Source organism: Colius striatus, chromosome 2 (genome assembly GCF_028858725.1).
Source record: "Colius striatus isolate bColStr4 chromosome 2, bColStr4.1.hap1, whole genome shotgun sequence".
NCBI classification, from domain to species: domain Eukaryota; kingdom Metazoa; phylum Chordata; class Aves; order Coliiformes; family Coliidae; genus Colius; species Colius striatus.
The window spans coordinates 120,367,448-120,381,886 of NC_084760.1; the positions used below are offsets into that span (position 1 = coordinate 120,367,448).

General features: G+C 39.4%; 1 protein-coding gene across 1 annotated transcript in view; it reads left to right on the forward strand.

Moving 5' to 3' along the window:
- EFEMP1 (EGF containing fibulin extracellular matrix protein 1) overlaps positions 1-12,126 on the forward strand; it is a 48,836-nt gene extending 36,710 nt beyond the window's left edge. The window contains exons 7-12 of the mRNA XM_061989302.1: positions 3,014-3,133; positions 5,517-5,636; positions 7,070-7,189; positions 8,664-8,787; positions 8,912-9,107; positions 10,919-12,126. Coding sequence (XP_061845286.1) covers positions 3,014-3,133; positions 5,517-5,636; positions 7,070-7,189; positions 8,664-8,787; positions 8,912-9,107; positions 10,919-11,077 — 839 coding nt within the window. The 3' untranslated portion in view covers positions 11,078-12,126. The remainder of the gene's footprint in view (positions 1-3,013; positions 3,134-5,516; positions 5,637-7,069; positions 7,190-8,663; positions 8,788-8,911; positions 9,108-10,918) is intronic.
- Positions 12,127-14,439: the final 2,313 nt, after the last annotated feature.

The following is a 14,439-nucleotide window of genomic DNA, read 5'->3' on the forward strand; positions in this document are numbered from 1 at the left end:
TCCAAGTGCAGTGTAAACACTGCATCTTTCCTATTCCATCCTGGTTTGGGAATATTATGCAGAAGTACCATTACCCTGTTCCTGCAGTCCTCCTTCAGCCTTTATTTAACACCTCTTTAGTCATCGTTTCGGTGGATGAATTGCTTTTATAGGCACTCCAGCCTTAAGCCTTAGGTTTGACAGAGATAATAAAAACAACTATGAAATAAGAGCATGAAGTATATACATCATGAGGTGATGGAAGAGGTGGTCTTGAATAAGATGAGATTGATTTTTCTTGTATAAGATACAAGCCTGGTGTTATGCAGCCTAGAAAAGGGTTTGGTTTGGGGTCTTTTGTCCTCAGCAGAAGAGGAACAACACAGCTTCAAGTTTTCCTCTTTTTCTTTGTGTTGGGTACCCTGCATTTAATCTCTTTCCTTTCATTTTTAACCTCTTTCAAAAAGCCTTGCAAAAACTGTAGGTACAGTCACTGCCTAACAAGAGCTGCAGGAAGGAAACTGGGGAAGTTTCAGTACACACCTAGACCAATTTAATGTCTGGGCATGGCTCTTCAGCATTCTGAGGCAGGAGCTGTAGAAATCAACCCAAAAATTATCTGTTTCCCAAAAGATGTGGATCAGGTTCTGAACTGACAAATTGATATTGACACAGATGTATGTGATTTTTCTCAGTTCTCTGTGCAGGAGTAGAATGACTGGTTTGGACTGTAGGAAGAGGAATAGTTTGGACAGGTCACTGGTTTGTTTATTTAAATAGCTATGTTTTATCTAGAGATTTTAGAGCAGGTGAAGTACATTATTGCTATGCAGTAGCACTTTAGATGTCAAGACCATAGGTACTGCCTGAAAGTTTTGCAGGACACACTGCAGCACTCAAAAGAAGAGAAGCAGAATTATACACCCCAATATGTACACGTGAAGACATTTATGCATCTTAATCTATGGAAAGTGAATTTTCCCTTCTCTTATTTAGGTCAAAACCAAGAATAACACCTGTGTTACATATTACATACTGACCTAAATTATAAGTACATCCCGACACTTGGTACTGTCAGCATTTCAGAATAAAGCCTGTCTTTAGGGATTTTATAACAACTCAGCCAGAAAACGTTTTTGAGGCCAAATCTTGTTAGAGGTTCTCCATATGGGAGGAAATGTTTCTCAAATTTGAAAGAAATTTTTCCAGACTATTTTGGCTTCAAAGTAGAGGGAGAAAAGGGCTCGTTTCTAGCAATTGATTGATTTTATCAGAATTCACTAGCCACTTCTGGGTTTTGAGGTTTTGTTTCATTTGCTTTGTTTGCATATTGCAAAATTAGTCTTTTCTGAAATGTGGGGCTGCAGATAGAGTGCCCTTTTTTCCAGCATTACTTCCAATGGAAGATTTGGCTGAATTGATTAGATAATGCCTAGCCCTGAGTTCTGCAGGAGGCTGCTGTGTCTAATCCCACAAGGAAATCTCTCACTGAATTAGTGTCAGATCCTGGAAGCACTTACGTGCATAAGTGCAGTGCTTAAGCAGCAAATCATGTCTTATATTGTACCTATTGTGTCTATATTGTATCATCAGAGCTTTAAACAGCAATTTGTAAAAGCTTAGTCCTGTAAAAGTCAAGGATGGAAGAGATCTACTGTACCTCTTAATTTATTCCATTTCTAATTCCAAATTTCTCTGCTAACAAAAGAGTCACAGCAACAACTGCTACTGTATGGATAGTCAGGAATTTTCCAGGATAAGTCTCTTCAGTCAGAACTATCTGAAACACTCCACTGCTAAGTTTAGCCCCAACCAGTGACAATGAAAGGGTTAACATCTCAAGATTATTTTTTCACTTGATATTAAAACAAACACTTTCCTCATTATAAAAAAGCCTTGGCCTCTTTTTAAACACATCTATGGTGGAAACAGCTGGAGGTAGGAAACTCAAGATCTGGCATGGATATGGGAAGTGCCTTTCTTTGTTCCAGTGAAAACTGGTCTTATTTGTCTGAGCGCTGAGCCTTTGAAACCTCACATTGTGTACATGTACGGAACACGGCATGAATTTCTTCACCAAGCTCAAGCAGGCCATGACTGAAGACGCCCGCTGCACATACATGTATAATCAGCACTGTGGTAGCATAGAAAAAGGTTTTTGGACAAGAACAGAGGCGGAATCTCCTCCAGAATGCAGGGAGGGAAAAAAATGGGCTGGTGTACATTTTGTGTGGTTGGCAGGTGAAAACCCTGCTCCAATGCACATTAGGAATGCTGAAACTTGGAAAGGCAGCCTGCTCCACCTCAAAACCAGAGCTAATCTGCAAGGAGAGTCTGCAGAAAGTTAATCCTGCCTGAGATAGCACCAGCTTCAGCCAGTCTGATCACCTCCCTTGGCACCAGAATGTGCAGCCAGAAGGTGCTAGTGCTGCTGTATGCAGGAGAGGCAGCAAGGGGAATGGGAGCAAGGGCAACCCCTTGGGTGAGCAAGCCAGTTTCTGGGGGATCCCTGCAGAAGCACAGCCACCTGTTTCCTTTTCAGGCCCATTAATCCTCTCATCATTCCTCTGTACTTGCACAGAAAATTCGGTCTCTTCCTAATGGAGCTGAAAAGATGTGCTAAAAAGTGCTGCATGTGAATTTTTGGACAAACAAGAGCTACAAGCTCATTCAGTGTGTTGGTCAGCGTTATGGCTGATCAGGAGAAATCTTGGGTGCAAAGCAGAACAAAACACTCTGGGTTCTACCTCTAGAAAACAAACAAGAGTAAGCAGTACTGTGGAATTGAATTGAAAACAATGAAGTTGGAATCTATGTTGATCTCAGTGGCTTGAAGAAAATCAGCATAAACCAGGTTTTCACAGAGGTTAAATAGCATTCCCATTAATATCCATAGCAGCAGTGCCTAGCTCACATACTTTTTTTCCTGCTTTTCATCACATGCAATTAACTTTACCATTTCTTTGAACACAAAACAGCAACAGTGAATCCCTGTGATTCCATTTGACCTCTTCTCTCTTCTTTGATAACCCAGACATTGATGAGTGCACCCTGCGTCCATACTGCCACCACCGATGTGTGAACACTCCCGGTTCCTATTATTGCCAGTGCAATGCTGGCTTCCAGTTAGCATCCAATAACCACACCTGTGTAGGTAAGAACTTCTCTGCATGTGCTTACACACAAACTCACGTGGTGTAGGGACAAATACTGACACATTACACGCCAAGGTTGAAATTTAAGTGTTTTCATCTCAGCTTAAAGGAAGTAAACACCGAGCAGTACGTAAGACATACCAGTTGCTGTATTGAGAGGTTCTCTGCAAGTGATCTGAGAACAAGAGGGTTAGACAATAAAAGTGGAGCATTATTGAAAACCTGTTATTTTGTTGAAATAGTAGGTTTCTGAGGAACATCTAGCTTGGCAACTGGAACCCTGGAGGTTTATAGTCATGACTTAATCTTAGACGTAATTATTCTTTCAGTTCTGGTGGCTTGCTTTGCGTTATAATTGGCTTCCATGATATTATTCCCAGGTCATGCAACTGAAAGGCTGGAACTGGAAACCAGGGGAAGCAATACTATACTTCTGCATTTAGGTGTCATTATTCTCAGCACATGATAAACACAGTGAAGATAAAAAAGGCATCTCCAAGTGTCACAGTTGATTATGTAGAAAATAACATTAGAAGTGCAAACGAGGGTCACTAAGGGAGAGTGAGCCTTTAGAAATGGTCTTACCATTAGGAGTAAAAGACTAAGGGAAGTCTTGCAATTAAACCTTAACTGTTCTTACATTTAAAATCATAAATTCTGTTCTAGAAGAATTAAAGTAATAATAAAAAGGTAACTATGTTGAAGTGGAGAGAGAAAAGCCATTAAAAAAACCCAAGAGATTGGTGACGGAGATGGTCAGAAGTTCTTTAAGGCTGTATTTTATATATATAAAACTCCCCTGTAACTATAGACATATTTCCAGAGTTCTCCAGCTTTTAACATTAGGTTCAAGCACTGCCATATCTTAGCAAGTGCCCTGGCACCCTGCATAGCACTGAAGTGACAGAGCAGGTTTTTTTCACCTAATGCAAGATGAAAAAATTGCACATGGACACAACATAAGCACTTTACACGGTTATGTGATACTTATTTGACCCTTTCCTTAGTCAAGTGCAAGGTTTATTCTTTCTGTTATACTCACAAATCCTTGGCAGCTCCAAGTTTGCTAGGTGCTTCACCAAAACACCCCTTCTCTGACTTGCTGGCCTCACAGCCCAATGAAGCATACTCCCACCAGGTAAAGTGAAGTAAATCTTCATAAGAAAGCTTCTGGATTAATGGTTGCTGCGTCAAGACAGACTTTCACATCTGCAACAGTCATCTGGCAGAAGTGATACTTGACAGCTGTACCAAATACATTTCTCTTACAACTTCTGCATATATTGAAAGTGGGTCAATATTTCTTGGAAGGAAAACAAACAGAACTGTGGCTTTGGCTAGCTTATTTATTCCTTCTGGTAGCTTTGTCATGATGTACGTTCTTTGGCAATGTTGCCAGAAACTAAACTAAAAGGAGGAATAAAAATCTTTTCAATCAGTTTTCCCCTCTTACCATTCAGTTTCAGGACTAGGAGGTACACAATGTGGAGAATTAATATCCTCATTGGTTTAGGTTTTGTGAATGCCCAATCTTAGTCATCTGTGTCGGTTTTCAGTTGTGTCTGTAAATGACTGAGCATTGCAAACATTTATAAGCATTTACAGAAGCCTCGAGATTGTTTCTTCAAATGCAGCTCTGCTATTAATGGTTATGTCTGATAAACACAAATATAAATGGAAAACACGCAGGGGATGAACAGAAGGGAAAATACACTAAAATCTAGAATGAATGACAGAGGAGCAGCAGTTAGTCAACAGCCCATAAAAAAGAGTGTTATAGATTCCAGAGGTGATTAATGATATAAACTTCCCATTAACAATTGCTTCTCATATCATACCACAGCGTTCTCACACATGTTCTTATGATGGGCACATCATGGAAAAAATCTAACCCAGAAACATACCTTCCCCCAATATGGTCTAGGCCTTAGAGCATTGCAAAACTCTACTGGCCTCAAAGGCTCATGTTATAATTGCAATGGAATTTAAAAGAACAAATTTTCGGAGTAATAAATAGCTCAAATAAATCTTAACCACTGCATGCTGAGAGGTCTTATCAGTATGTGTTCCTTATATCAATTATTTAGAGACTTGGCATTTCATACCTGAAAAAAAGACTCTGGAATGTGGAGTTTAATAGCCACACTAAACATTTTTGGAAGAATCCATCACACATTAGAATAACACTCATTCCTGGAAAAATACTCTTTTTCTACATGGAATGTAAAGCATAGATCTGACATTGTTCCAGTGACTGCAGATCTATATTGATAGAGTCAACTGAGCTTCTGCTAAGCAACAGAGACAGAGTAAGGACTAATCCACTTCATCAGCTTTAATTACCAGCTACACAAGATAAATATCTGTAATTTCACCTTTCAGACATAAACGAATGTGATGCCAATAACCCATGTGCACAACAGTGTTACAATATACTGGGTTCTTTCATCTGTCAGTGTAATCCAGGATTTGAGTTAAGCAGTGACAGAATCAACTGTGAAGGTAAGCAACTGTTTTGGTCTTGGAAGAGCCTTTTTTTTCTTTAATTATTTTCCCAGAAGTCCTTCTGTGAACTAAGGGATATCATTCAAGTCGAGCCACACCATGGGTGCAGTTTGTAGCCTAAACCCTTCAGACCTGTATTTTTTCTGTTGCAAGTGCAGTTGCTAATACAAACCTTTGCAGCTGCGTTCAGGTAGGCATAGATCTGGGTATCTCTTTAATGGTACGTGCAAAACAGGACAGACATTACTACAGTTCACATCACAGCTGGGAAGAATAAGGCTCCTGAATACTTATTTCACAAACTCACTTGAATTGTGTGTGGTCTAATGCTGATGACCATTAAATGAATCGGAAAGGAATGCAAACCAAAAACAAGTGCAATTTTGTGTGTTGTTAGGCTCCTCTGAAAATAAAGCCTCAAATTTTTGATTTTAAGGAAGTGACAATTGTGCTTTTGAGGTGTTTTCAAGCTTGTGTATACAAACGGCATGTCTCCTGATGATTATACAATCAACACTTTATTTCCTCTGCCAGAGTCTCCACAGGGGTCCTCTAATCTCCTTTTGGACACAGGATGATCTCACCCTTAAAGCCCATATCCTTTCTACCAGTTTTTGAGCCAAAGAGGTCTTTTTGGTTTACCACTGCCCTCCTAAACAAGCCAGCAGAGCAATTACAGACTCTCGCTCTCCAAGTTTAAGCTAATCCTACTTGCAAGTGAACAGAACAGGGAGCAGCAAGTATGCAGCCTCCAAGGACATCCCTGACTCAAATCAAGAACTGATCTCAAGCCTCAGAGATATTAGGAGGGAGTTGTGCTGTTTTCCAGACCATTGCCTAGTTTTGATAGGTTTAATTTAATTTCCTGCTAATGGCATATACTGTTAAATTCTTTTCACACTACACTTCTCTAGGAGAACAGTATACACCGAATATCATTTAAAGGCAAAAAAAAGAGGCCTTCCCCTCTTTCTCAAAAAGCTGCTTTACTAGGGCAGGGCACAAGTACAAAGGCAGTATTTTTGCCTCACTAATCTCTCATCTGTGGTTTTTATAATATTCAAAGTATAAATTCTTTCAAGAGTTGTTTTCCCAAACCTGTTCTGAAGCCTAAATTAGCTTCTGCTTAATCAAATCCAAAATTCTCATTTTGTAAAAATCATTGGTAAAACACAAGTAGAACTATCTCTTCTCTTTGAAACTTTGAGACTTTTAAGAGTACATTTCAGGGTTTTGATGACTTATTCTTTTTAGATAATTCTTTTTCCTGATAGAAGAAAAACGGGGGAAGGGGTTGGACTAGATGATCTCTAAAGATCCCTTCCAACACCTACCCTTCTATGATTCTGTAAGGAACGGCATTTAGCTATTATATTTAGTTCTGTATCAAGTCAGATGTTAAAAATTAATAAGTTTATCACTCTCTGCAGATACTGATGAATGCAGAACCTCAAGTTATTTATGTCAGTATCAGTGTGTGAACGAACCAGGAAAATTCTCATGTATTTGTCCTGAAGGATACCAGGTAGTAGGAGGCAGAACATGTCAAGGTAAGTGCCCTCATCTTGGCAATCTCAGTACTACCTTATTAATAATTTTAAGCAAGAGTAGAAGTGTTTGCTATCTAAATGTTTGTATTTCATAGCATTATGTTTCATTATGTTAGCAAAAGATAAGTTGATAAAGCATTTGATTAATTGCATCACTTACATTAATTCTTTTCTATTTTGATTCCTTCAGCTCAAACTCTAAATCTTTGAGATTCTTAGAACAAAATTTCAGGTTTTGCAACCAAGTAAAACTTGTCTAGGCTGGGAGTAAGTTTCAGAGATAAGTATCTCTGGAAAAAACTCAGGCCATTTGTTACAGACACTAAACATAGCTGTATATAATGTTTCATTTTATAGAGGTTCCTACATCGAGACACATTAGAAATTAAAGATAGGTTTCTTCTGATAATAAGGAAAAATGCAAGCCTCAAGTAGCTTATATAATTTGTGTTTAGAAAAGAAATATTCTGGCCAACTGCCTTCAAATCTTGGGAGTTTAAGGTTGTGGGTTTTTTTCCTCACCAATGCTAAATATCTTTTTGCGTCTTATTATAGAACACTGCAGAACATCATATTAAGTGCAAGAACCACTGCTTCTGTAATGCAGAACCCAATTTAACAGTCATCATTTTTAGAAATAAATAGGTGCCCTAATTCTTGGCAGAAAAGGGTGAAGAAATAAATTGTTTATTCACAACTTAATAAAATCCAAATTATTTTTTTCCCCTTAAGAATAATAGCCAATCTTGAACATTTTAAGGGAGATAGGTTTGACCAGCTAAAAATTTGTGCCTTCCCAGAGATGACATTTCAATTAACCCTTTCTGTGACTCTGTGTTAGGAGACTGTATAGATGAGAGCAGTGAGGTTCTGGCACTGACAGCATCATAAAGCATTAGTACAGCAGAAGTCTGGCAGTCCCCACAGACATCGGTGGTTATTTTCCCAGGCAAAAAAAGAAAAAACCCTGAAGCTCTACTCAGCACAAAAAAACCACCTTGGATTATTTCTTTCCAAGCTATTTTAGTTAAAAAGTAACCATTAACAGAGCCATGAAACCCAGGAAATTAAAAAAGAAAACCTGCAAAGAGCAGGAAATCATAGTTCTTCCTCAAAATCTCTTTCTTCATGTACTTTCCTCTTTTCCTCTGATCTGCTACATTAATGTCATTCTTTGCTAATGAGGAACTCTACAATATTCCTGCAGTTGCATTATGTATAACATGGTTAATGTGTTTCTTTAGTCAACTAAAAAAAGTCTTCAGCTTTAATTTCCACTTGAAAAATTTATTCTGTTACTGCACAGAGAAATCTTATCGAGTCAGGCCCCAGAAAAGGCAAAGGACACTGAAACCTGGTGGGTCTCAACAGATAAACGGGTGGCTACGTTTTGGTTTGTTTTGAAGACTGCATTTGGTTTTGTAGCAAATTCATTCCCATCTGCTTTGACACAGTCCCTTTTCCTTCCTCCTAGATATAAATGAGTGTGAGACTACTAATGAATGCAGAGAGGATGAAATTTGCTGGAATTACCATGGGGGATTTCGTTGTTACCCAAGAAATCCCTGTCAAGAGCCCTATGTCCTTACATCTGAGAAGTAAGATAAGCATTAGTTTGGGGGTTTGTAGGATCATCCTCAACAGGTAACATGATGAAATACAACAGAAAGCAAGTAGCATTTGTTTGCAGCCATCAGAGTTTCACTCATTTTTGTTTTTCAGCCGCTGTGTCTGCCCTGTTTCAAACACCATTTGCCGAGAGCTGCCTTACTCTGTTGTGTACAAATACATGAGCATCCGTTCAGACAGAACAGTGCCCTCTGACATCTTCCAGATTCAGGCAACCACTATTTACCCCAATACTATTAACACATTCCGGATCAAGTCTGGAAATGAAAACGGAGAATTTTACCTGAGAGTGAGTATTGGTGGGAGCTGGATCCTGAGTGGGGTACAAGAACTACTGGTGCTACCAGGGAGGTACAGTGCCCTGCTGTTTTGACACACTCTAATGACCCTGTAGGAGCATCACAGCATCCCAAAGTTACAGATTTTTTTAAACTTCCTCATGAAATGTGCTCAGTCTCTAACTATTAAAAAGCCTTTTACTTTTCTACCTGAAAACTCTAAGAAGAATCAAACTGTTTCTTTCAAATGAATGCAACACTAGTAGTGATCATGAGCATCTAGCAATCCTGTGACACCCATGTCAGATCCAAATGAGATACCTCTGTGCACCAACAGCCCATATATATGCACATAGGAAAAGTTTAATGAAAGATTCCGGATATAACTATTTGAATACATTTCATATATTGACTTGGGATGGGGCATTGCTTCCTGGAGTGCTAAGTTCAGGCTAACTCACAAAGGTTGTGTCTTGAGACCTACTCAAACCTTGGTTTTCCCCAAAGTGTTGCAACTACTTCCGAAACCACAAAAGTTCAAATGACTTCCAATAGCAGTATTTCCTGTTGGTATAATGCATTTAAGTAGATACAGATGAATGAAAGTGTCCACAACATCTGCTTTTTAAGATTTTCTGGAAGAAAGCTGATTTTCTTGGATGCCTGTAATATTTACAAATTCTTGGGAAGTCCTTTTTGCTTCATATGTGGCTTTACACTCAGTGAAACAGAACCAGAACAAAAATTAGATTAGAAATATATTAATTGGAAGGAGATGGGGTTTGTTTACCATTCTTCATGCCTGAAGATTAGGAAAGGTTGATATTACATCAAGAAGTGTACCAAGATACAACATTGCCTATTTACACCCTGTTTCCCTGAGATGGGAATGAATCACCACTCATCTGTATCTCACTTGTTCTGGTATAACCTATAATCCAGTGCTTTTCCTTGGATTTAGACTAACAATCCTAATCTTGCTACTTAACAAGGAATCACATTAAATAAGGAAGCATGTGTTTATTCCTGTGCCAAGGGACTGCAGTAAACAGAGGATTACTTAGAAGTTATTCCTATTGTTTTAAGAAAGCTCTGAGCTGGGTTTCAGGTAGAGGAGGGAGAATGGATTCATCTGTACATCCTACTCATTTGACATCGTGAGAAAATATTATTAGTCAGTGAAGGGAGAGATGGAGTTAACCCTTTGAACCAACTAGCAGCATGCCCCAGAGCAGGCCTGTAGGTGTTGCCCAGCAGCATGATCCCAGACTGGGAAACAGGCTTCAGAGCACTACAAGATGGGGATGGCAATTGGGATTCACATCACCAGTTGCAAAAATTGCCAGTGTTTACCAAGTGAGGCACGACTCCTTCTGGAGTATGAGCCATGTGACAGACTTCAAGTTTCCCTTCACCAAACAAGCTGCATCACTGTTAAAGACATTAGGACTCTCTTGTTTTACTTCTCTATATATTTTAAAAGCTGATAGATGGGGATAAAAACAAAGACCATCCTGGGATAGATTACCACTTTTCACATCTTTTAGGAGAGTCAGCATAACCAGGAACAGATTTTGCAGTGTAGTTTATTCCTCTGAGCCCTAGGCAGGTAAAGTTTTCCCTGCAGCAAAGCCAGGTGTGAGATTAGTCATGGCCATTTAAAAATGTAAAAAGAATACTTGCATTGTGTATCTGTGCTGAGACAGAGCACTTTTACAGGGCAGTAACACACAGGCACGCTCTTGACACAACTAGGGAATCGTTTAGATTTAGAACCAATTTAGATTTCGACTGAATTAAACTTTTTTTATTCTTCTTTCAGCAAACAAGTGCTGTAAGTGCAATGCTTGTACTGGTGAAATCCCTATCAGGACCAAGAGAACACATTGTGGATCTGGAGATGCTAACAGTCAACAGTTTGAATTATCGTACAAGCTCGGTGTTAAGATTAACAATAATAGTGGGACCTTATGCATTTTAGTGGTTTTCAATAACCCTTCACTGGCACCTAAAGCAGCCAAAGAATATTATCTTAAAGAAAGCACTTACTATTTTATTTATAGATTTTGCTCTCTTTTTTAAAGGATTTTTTTTTAGTATCTTTAATCCACACATTACACCTGTAATTCAGAATTAGTAGATGTGTTCCATAGTATAACATGGGCATTGTCACTTTCTGTATAAAGATTTAAATCTTTATTACCTTTCTTGGACTAGATACATCCTATGCTTTTGTATGACAACTCTGTGTTCATACTGTCCTGGAAAACTTCACACACCCTTTCTAGCCAAAGAGGTCACGCAATTAAAAGGTGACCTTCTGTGTTGTTCTTATTTTAAACCCTAATGCAGCTACACTGACAATCTCAACAAAGAAAGAATTATGTAGTATGAATGATACACAAAGTAACAGTTATTTGATAAGCTAAAATGTATTTAACTACTTTGTAACAAAAGATAACAGTCAAGAAAAGTCTATTTCTGTCAGACATTTATGTGCTAGCAGTTGGTTCTTCTAATTGGGTTGGAGGTAAAGTTAAATGAAAGAACTGTTTTGCATTGGGGTTTGATATGCAGATTGTGTTTATTACACCACAGAATCACAATCTGCTCTCTCCAAAATAAGAAATAGGCCATAAGAAGAAGATTCCTCCAACAAGGAAAGAAATATCAAATAGAAAAAATCACCATGCAGGGCACATGTGTCTGTGCTTTCTCCCAAGAACACTGTTGGTAGTCACTGGTTACAGGGATACAGCATTTTCAGATAGAAGTTAACATGCTATTTTTCCAGAAATACTATGTTGTACACAAAGAAGTTAGTGCTTCTTAAGTTATCATTTCTTTTCAGGCACTTGATCCTATCCCTACTCTTACAACTCAGATGTATCATGTACAGTGTTCATAAAATGTATTTCTAATTCAAGAAATAGTAACCTCTTTTGTAATATGTAAAATCTGATTTCTTGTTTAAAATGTAGTAGTTAATCCTTTGATGTACAAAATTTTTAATAAAGATCTCTTACTATATTGTATTTAGGCTTTTTTTGTTTGAGGTAGTTTATTAGCTGTGTTAAAGGGCTGAATTGTCAGCTACTGTGGGAGTCCAAGCCCCATGGAGGTCTGTGGAGTCAGAATGACTCAGAACCCAGTGCATACATTATTAGTTCATGGAAGACTAAAACCACAATTCCTCCAACGTATTACCTACCGAGTTTTAGTTTTACTGACATCAAGGAAAAATATACTAACATACTACACATTACTAGTTGCTGATTTACAGGAGGAAACCTCTTTTCTGCTTAAAATTCATTTCCTGTAGAAAGTGTTTGTGAATAGTGCACACAGTATACACAGAAAAGACCTCCTGTGGTGCAGATCTGCAGATCCATGTTTACTGACTGTCAGTAACCTTCAGGGATTTTTTTCGGCTGAGGCACCCAAAGAATCAACAAGCATGGCTGGAGAACTTGGCATGCAGAGGTCCTGCATGGCAGTACAACAAAAAAAATTGCTCCAGAATATAACTTATGACAGGCCACAACCGCTCTGGTTTAGGGTGACATCCCCCACGCTCAAACAAATTGCAGAGCAGGACCCCATTATCCAACAATCATTCCTTCAGGCAGTCATTTGTGGTTTTAAACAAATACTTCATCTGCCAAAAGAGTCAGAACACATGGTTATAGCATAGGCCAAAAAGTAGTGCTGGCGGTGGGTCACATTTTCTTTGCCTGGAGCCCCAGAGCTGTGGGATGAGACCCCAGGTAGCCTTCATTCCTCTCTGCAGAGAGGAGTTCACCAATACAAACCCACTTGGTTTGTAGAGGGATTTAACTGGTGTTTTCCACGGTGAAAACTCTGATATAGAGTTTAGCGTGTAGGAAGCTCCTTCTCCCCAGAGGGATTCCTCCCCATTCATCACCACTATAAATCCACTTGGTTCGAAATGCAGATCCTCATCCCACATGTGTACTGAGCAAAATGCCTCCTCCCTCCTATTCTTGTGGCAAGCAGCATACGCTCACCTCCAATTAACTTTTTCTATGTAGTCTGGCTTCACAAAAGAAGCTTTGCTGGACCTCAAGCATCCCCCTCTACCCCAACATCAGCACTGCTCTTTTACAGCAACTTTTAACTTGCCAAATTGTGTAATTCAGCATGACCCACTCCAAAAAACAATCATGTTTGAAATGGGCATTTTTCTCTTGATAGGTGCTCAGAGGAGGCTGAAGTGGCTTTGCCTCCTTCAGCCCTGGGACTTACAGGGCACCAGACTGTCCCCTGTAGTGAATTAAACAGCCATAAGTTATCCTGATCATCCCCAAGCTGCAAGGCTCTGCTCCAAGGATTTACTCCACCTTCAGGTTCTGCCAATACTTATACCAGTTTTGTCACCAGCACTTTTAAATCTCCTTTTAAGTCTGTTTATTTGATAACAACCCAAAATTGACCATTATATATAGGGGGAAAAAAAACCAACACTTCTGTACTTATCAAATGCCACGAACAGAGCAGAGGAGGTTCTAGCTCATATGTGCCCAAGCCATATTCATCCCACTCGTTCCTCCACATCTCATTGTGCTTTGACTTGGCTTAACCAATTTATTCTCACACAGAAACTGTCCTGCCAACCACACTGTTCCCCATTTGTTTGCAGTATCCAGGTCTATATAAGACCATTTATGGTCCAATCTAGACAAGTTAAGGGTTATCACATAGCCCAGGAGCACAGATCCAAACACTTGCCACTATACTGCAATGGGTTGGTTGAGACCTAAACACAGTTGCTGGGTGTGGGCACTGCTCTCCACACATGACATTAATCATGGCACTTTTATGGAAGCAGGGAGCTGAAGTAACAGCAGCCCCTCCAAACCAAAACACAAGCAGGCGAGCCAAGCGAGCCAGGGACTACAGCAGGGCTGTGCAGAAGTTGGAAGGGGGTGGCTGGTATTGTTTTGGATAGGGGTGCGGTAAGTGATCGAGGATGAGAAAGTCTGAAAGAAGCCCATAATTCAAGGGAGAAGATGGTTCACGGCCTGAACAAGGAGAGCTTTTGTACACCGCACTGTTCCAGAAAACCTGTATGTTGTTAGGAAGGAAGCCCACAGGTTCATCCAATCCTCCAGGAAAGCAGGACTTGCCTTGTGAAGGATACAAAGCTGCAGCAAAACATGCAACAGGAGTTTCAACAGCTACTTGGGTTAAAAGGGACACTGAAATTCCAAGAAGCCAGATGAGAACAAAGCGTTTTCACAGCCTTCGCTATAACCTACCAGCAAAACCACTGTCCATAACACACTCCAGGAAAGATTCTCATATAAATCTCTGTCACTGCTG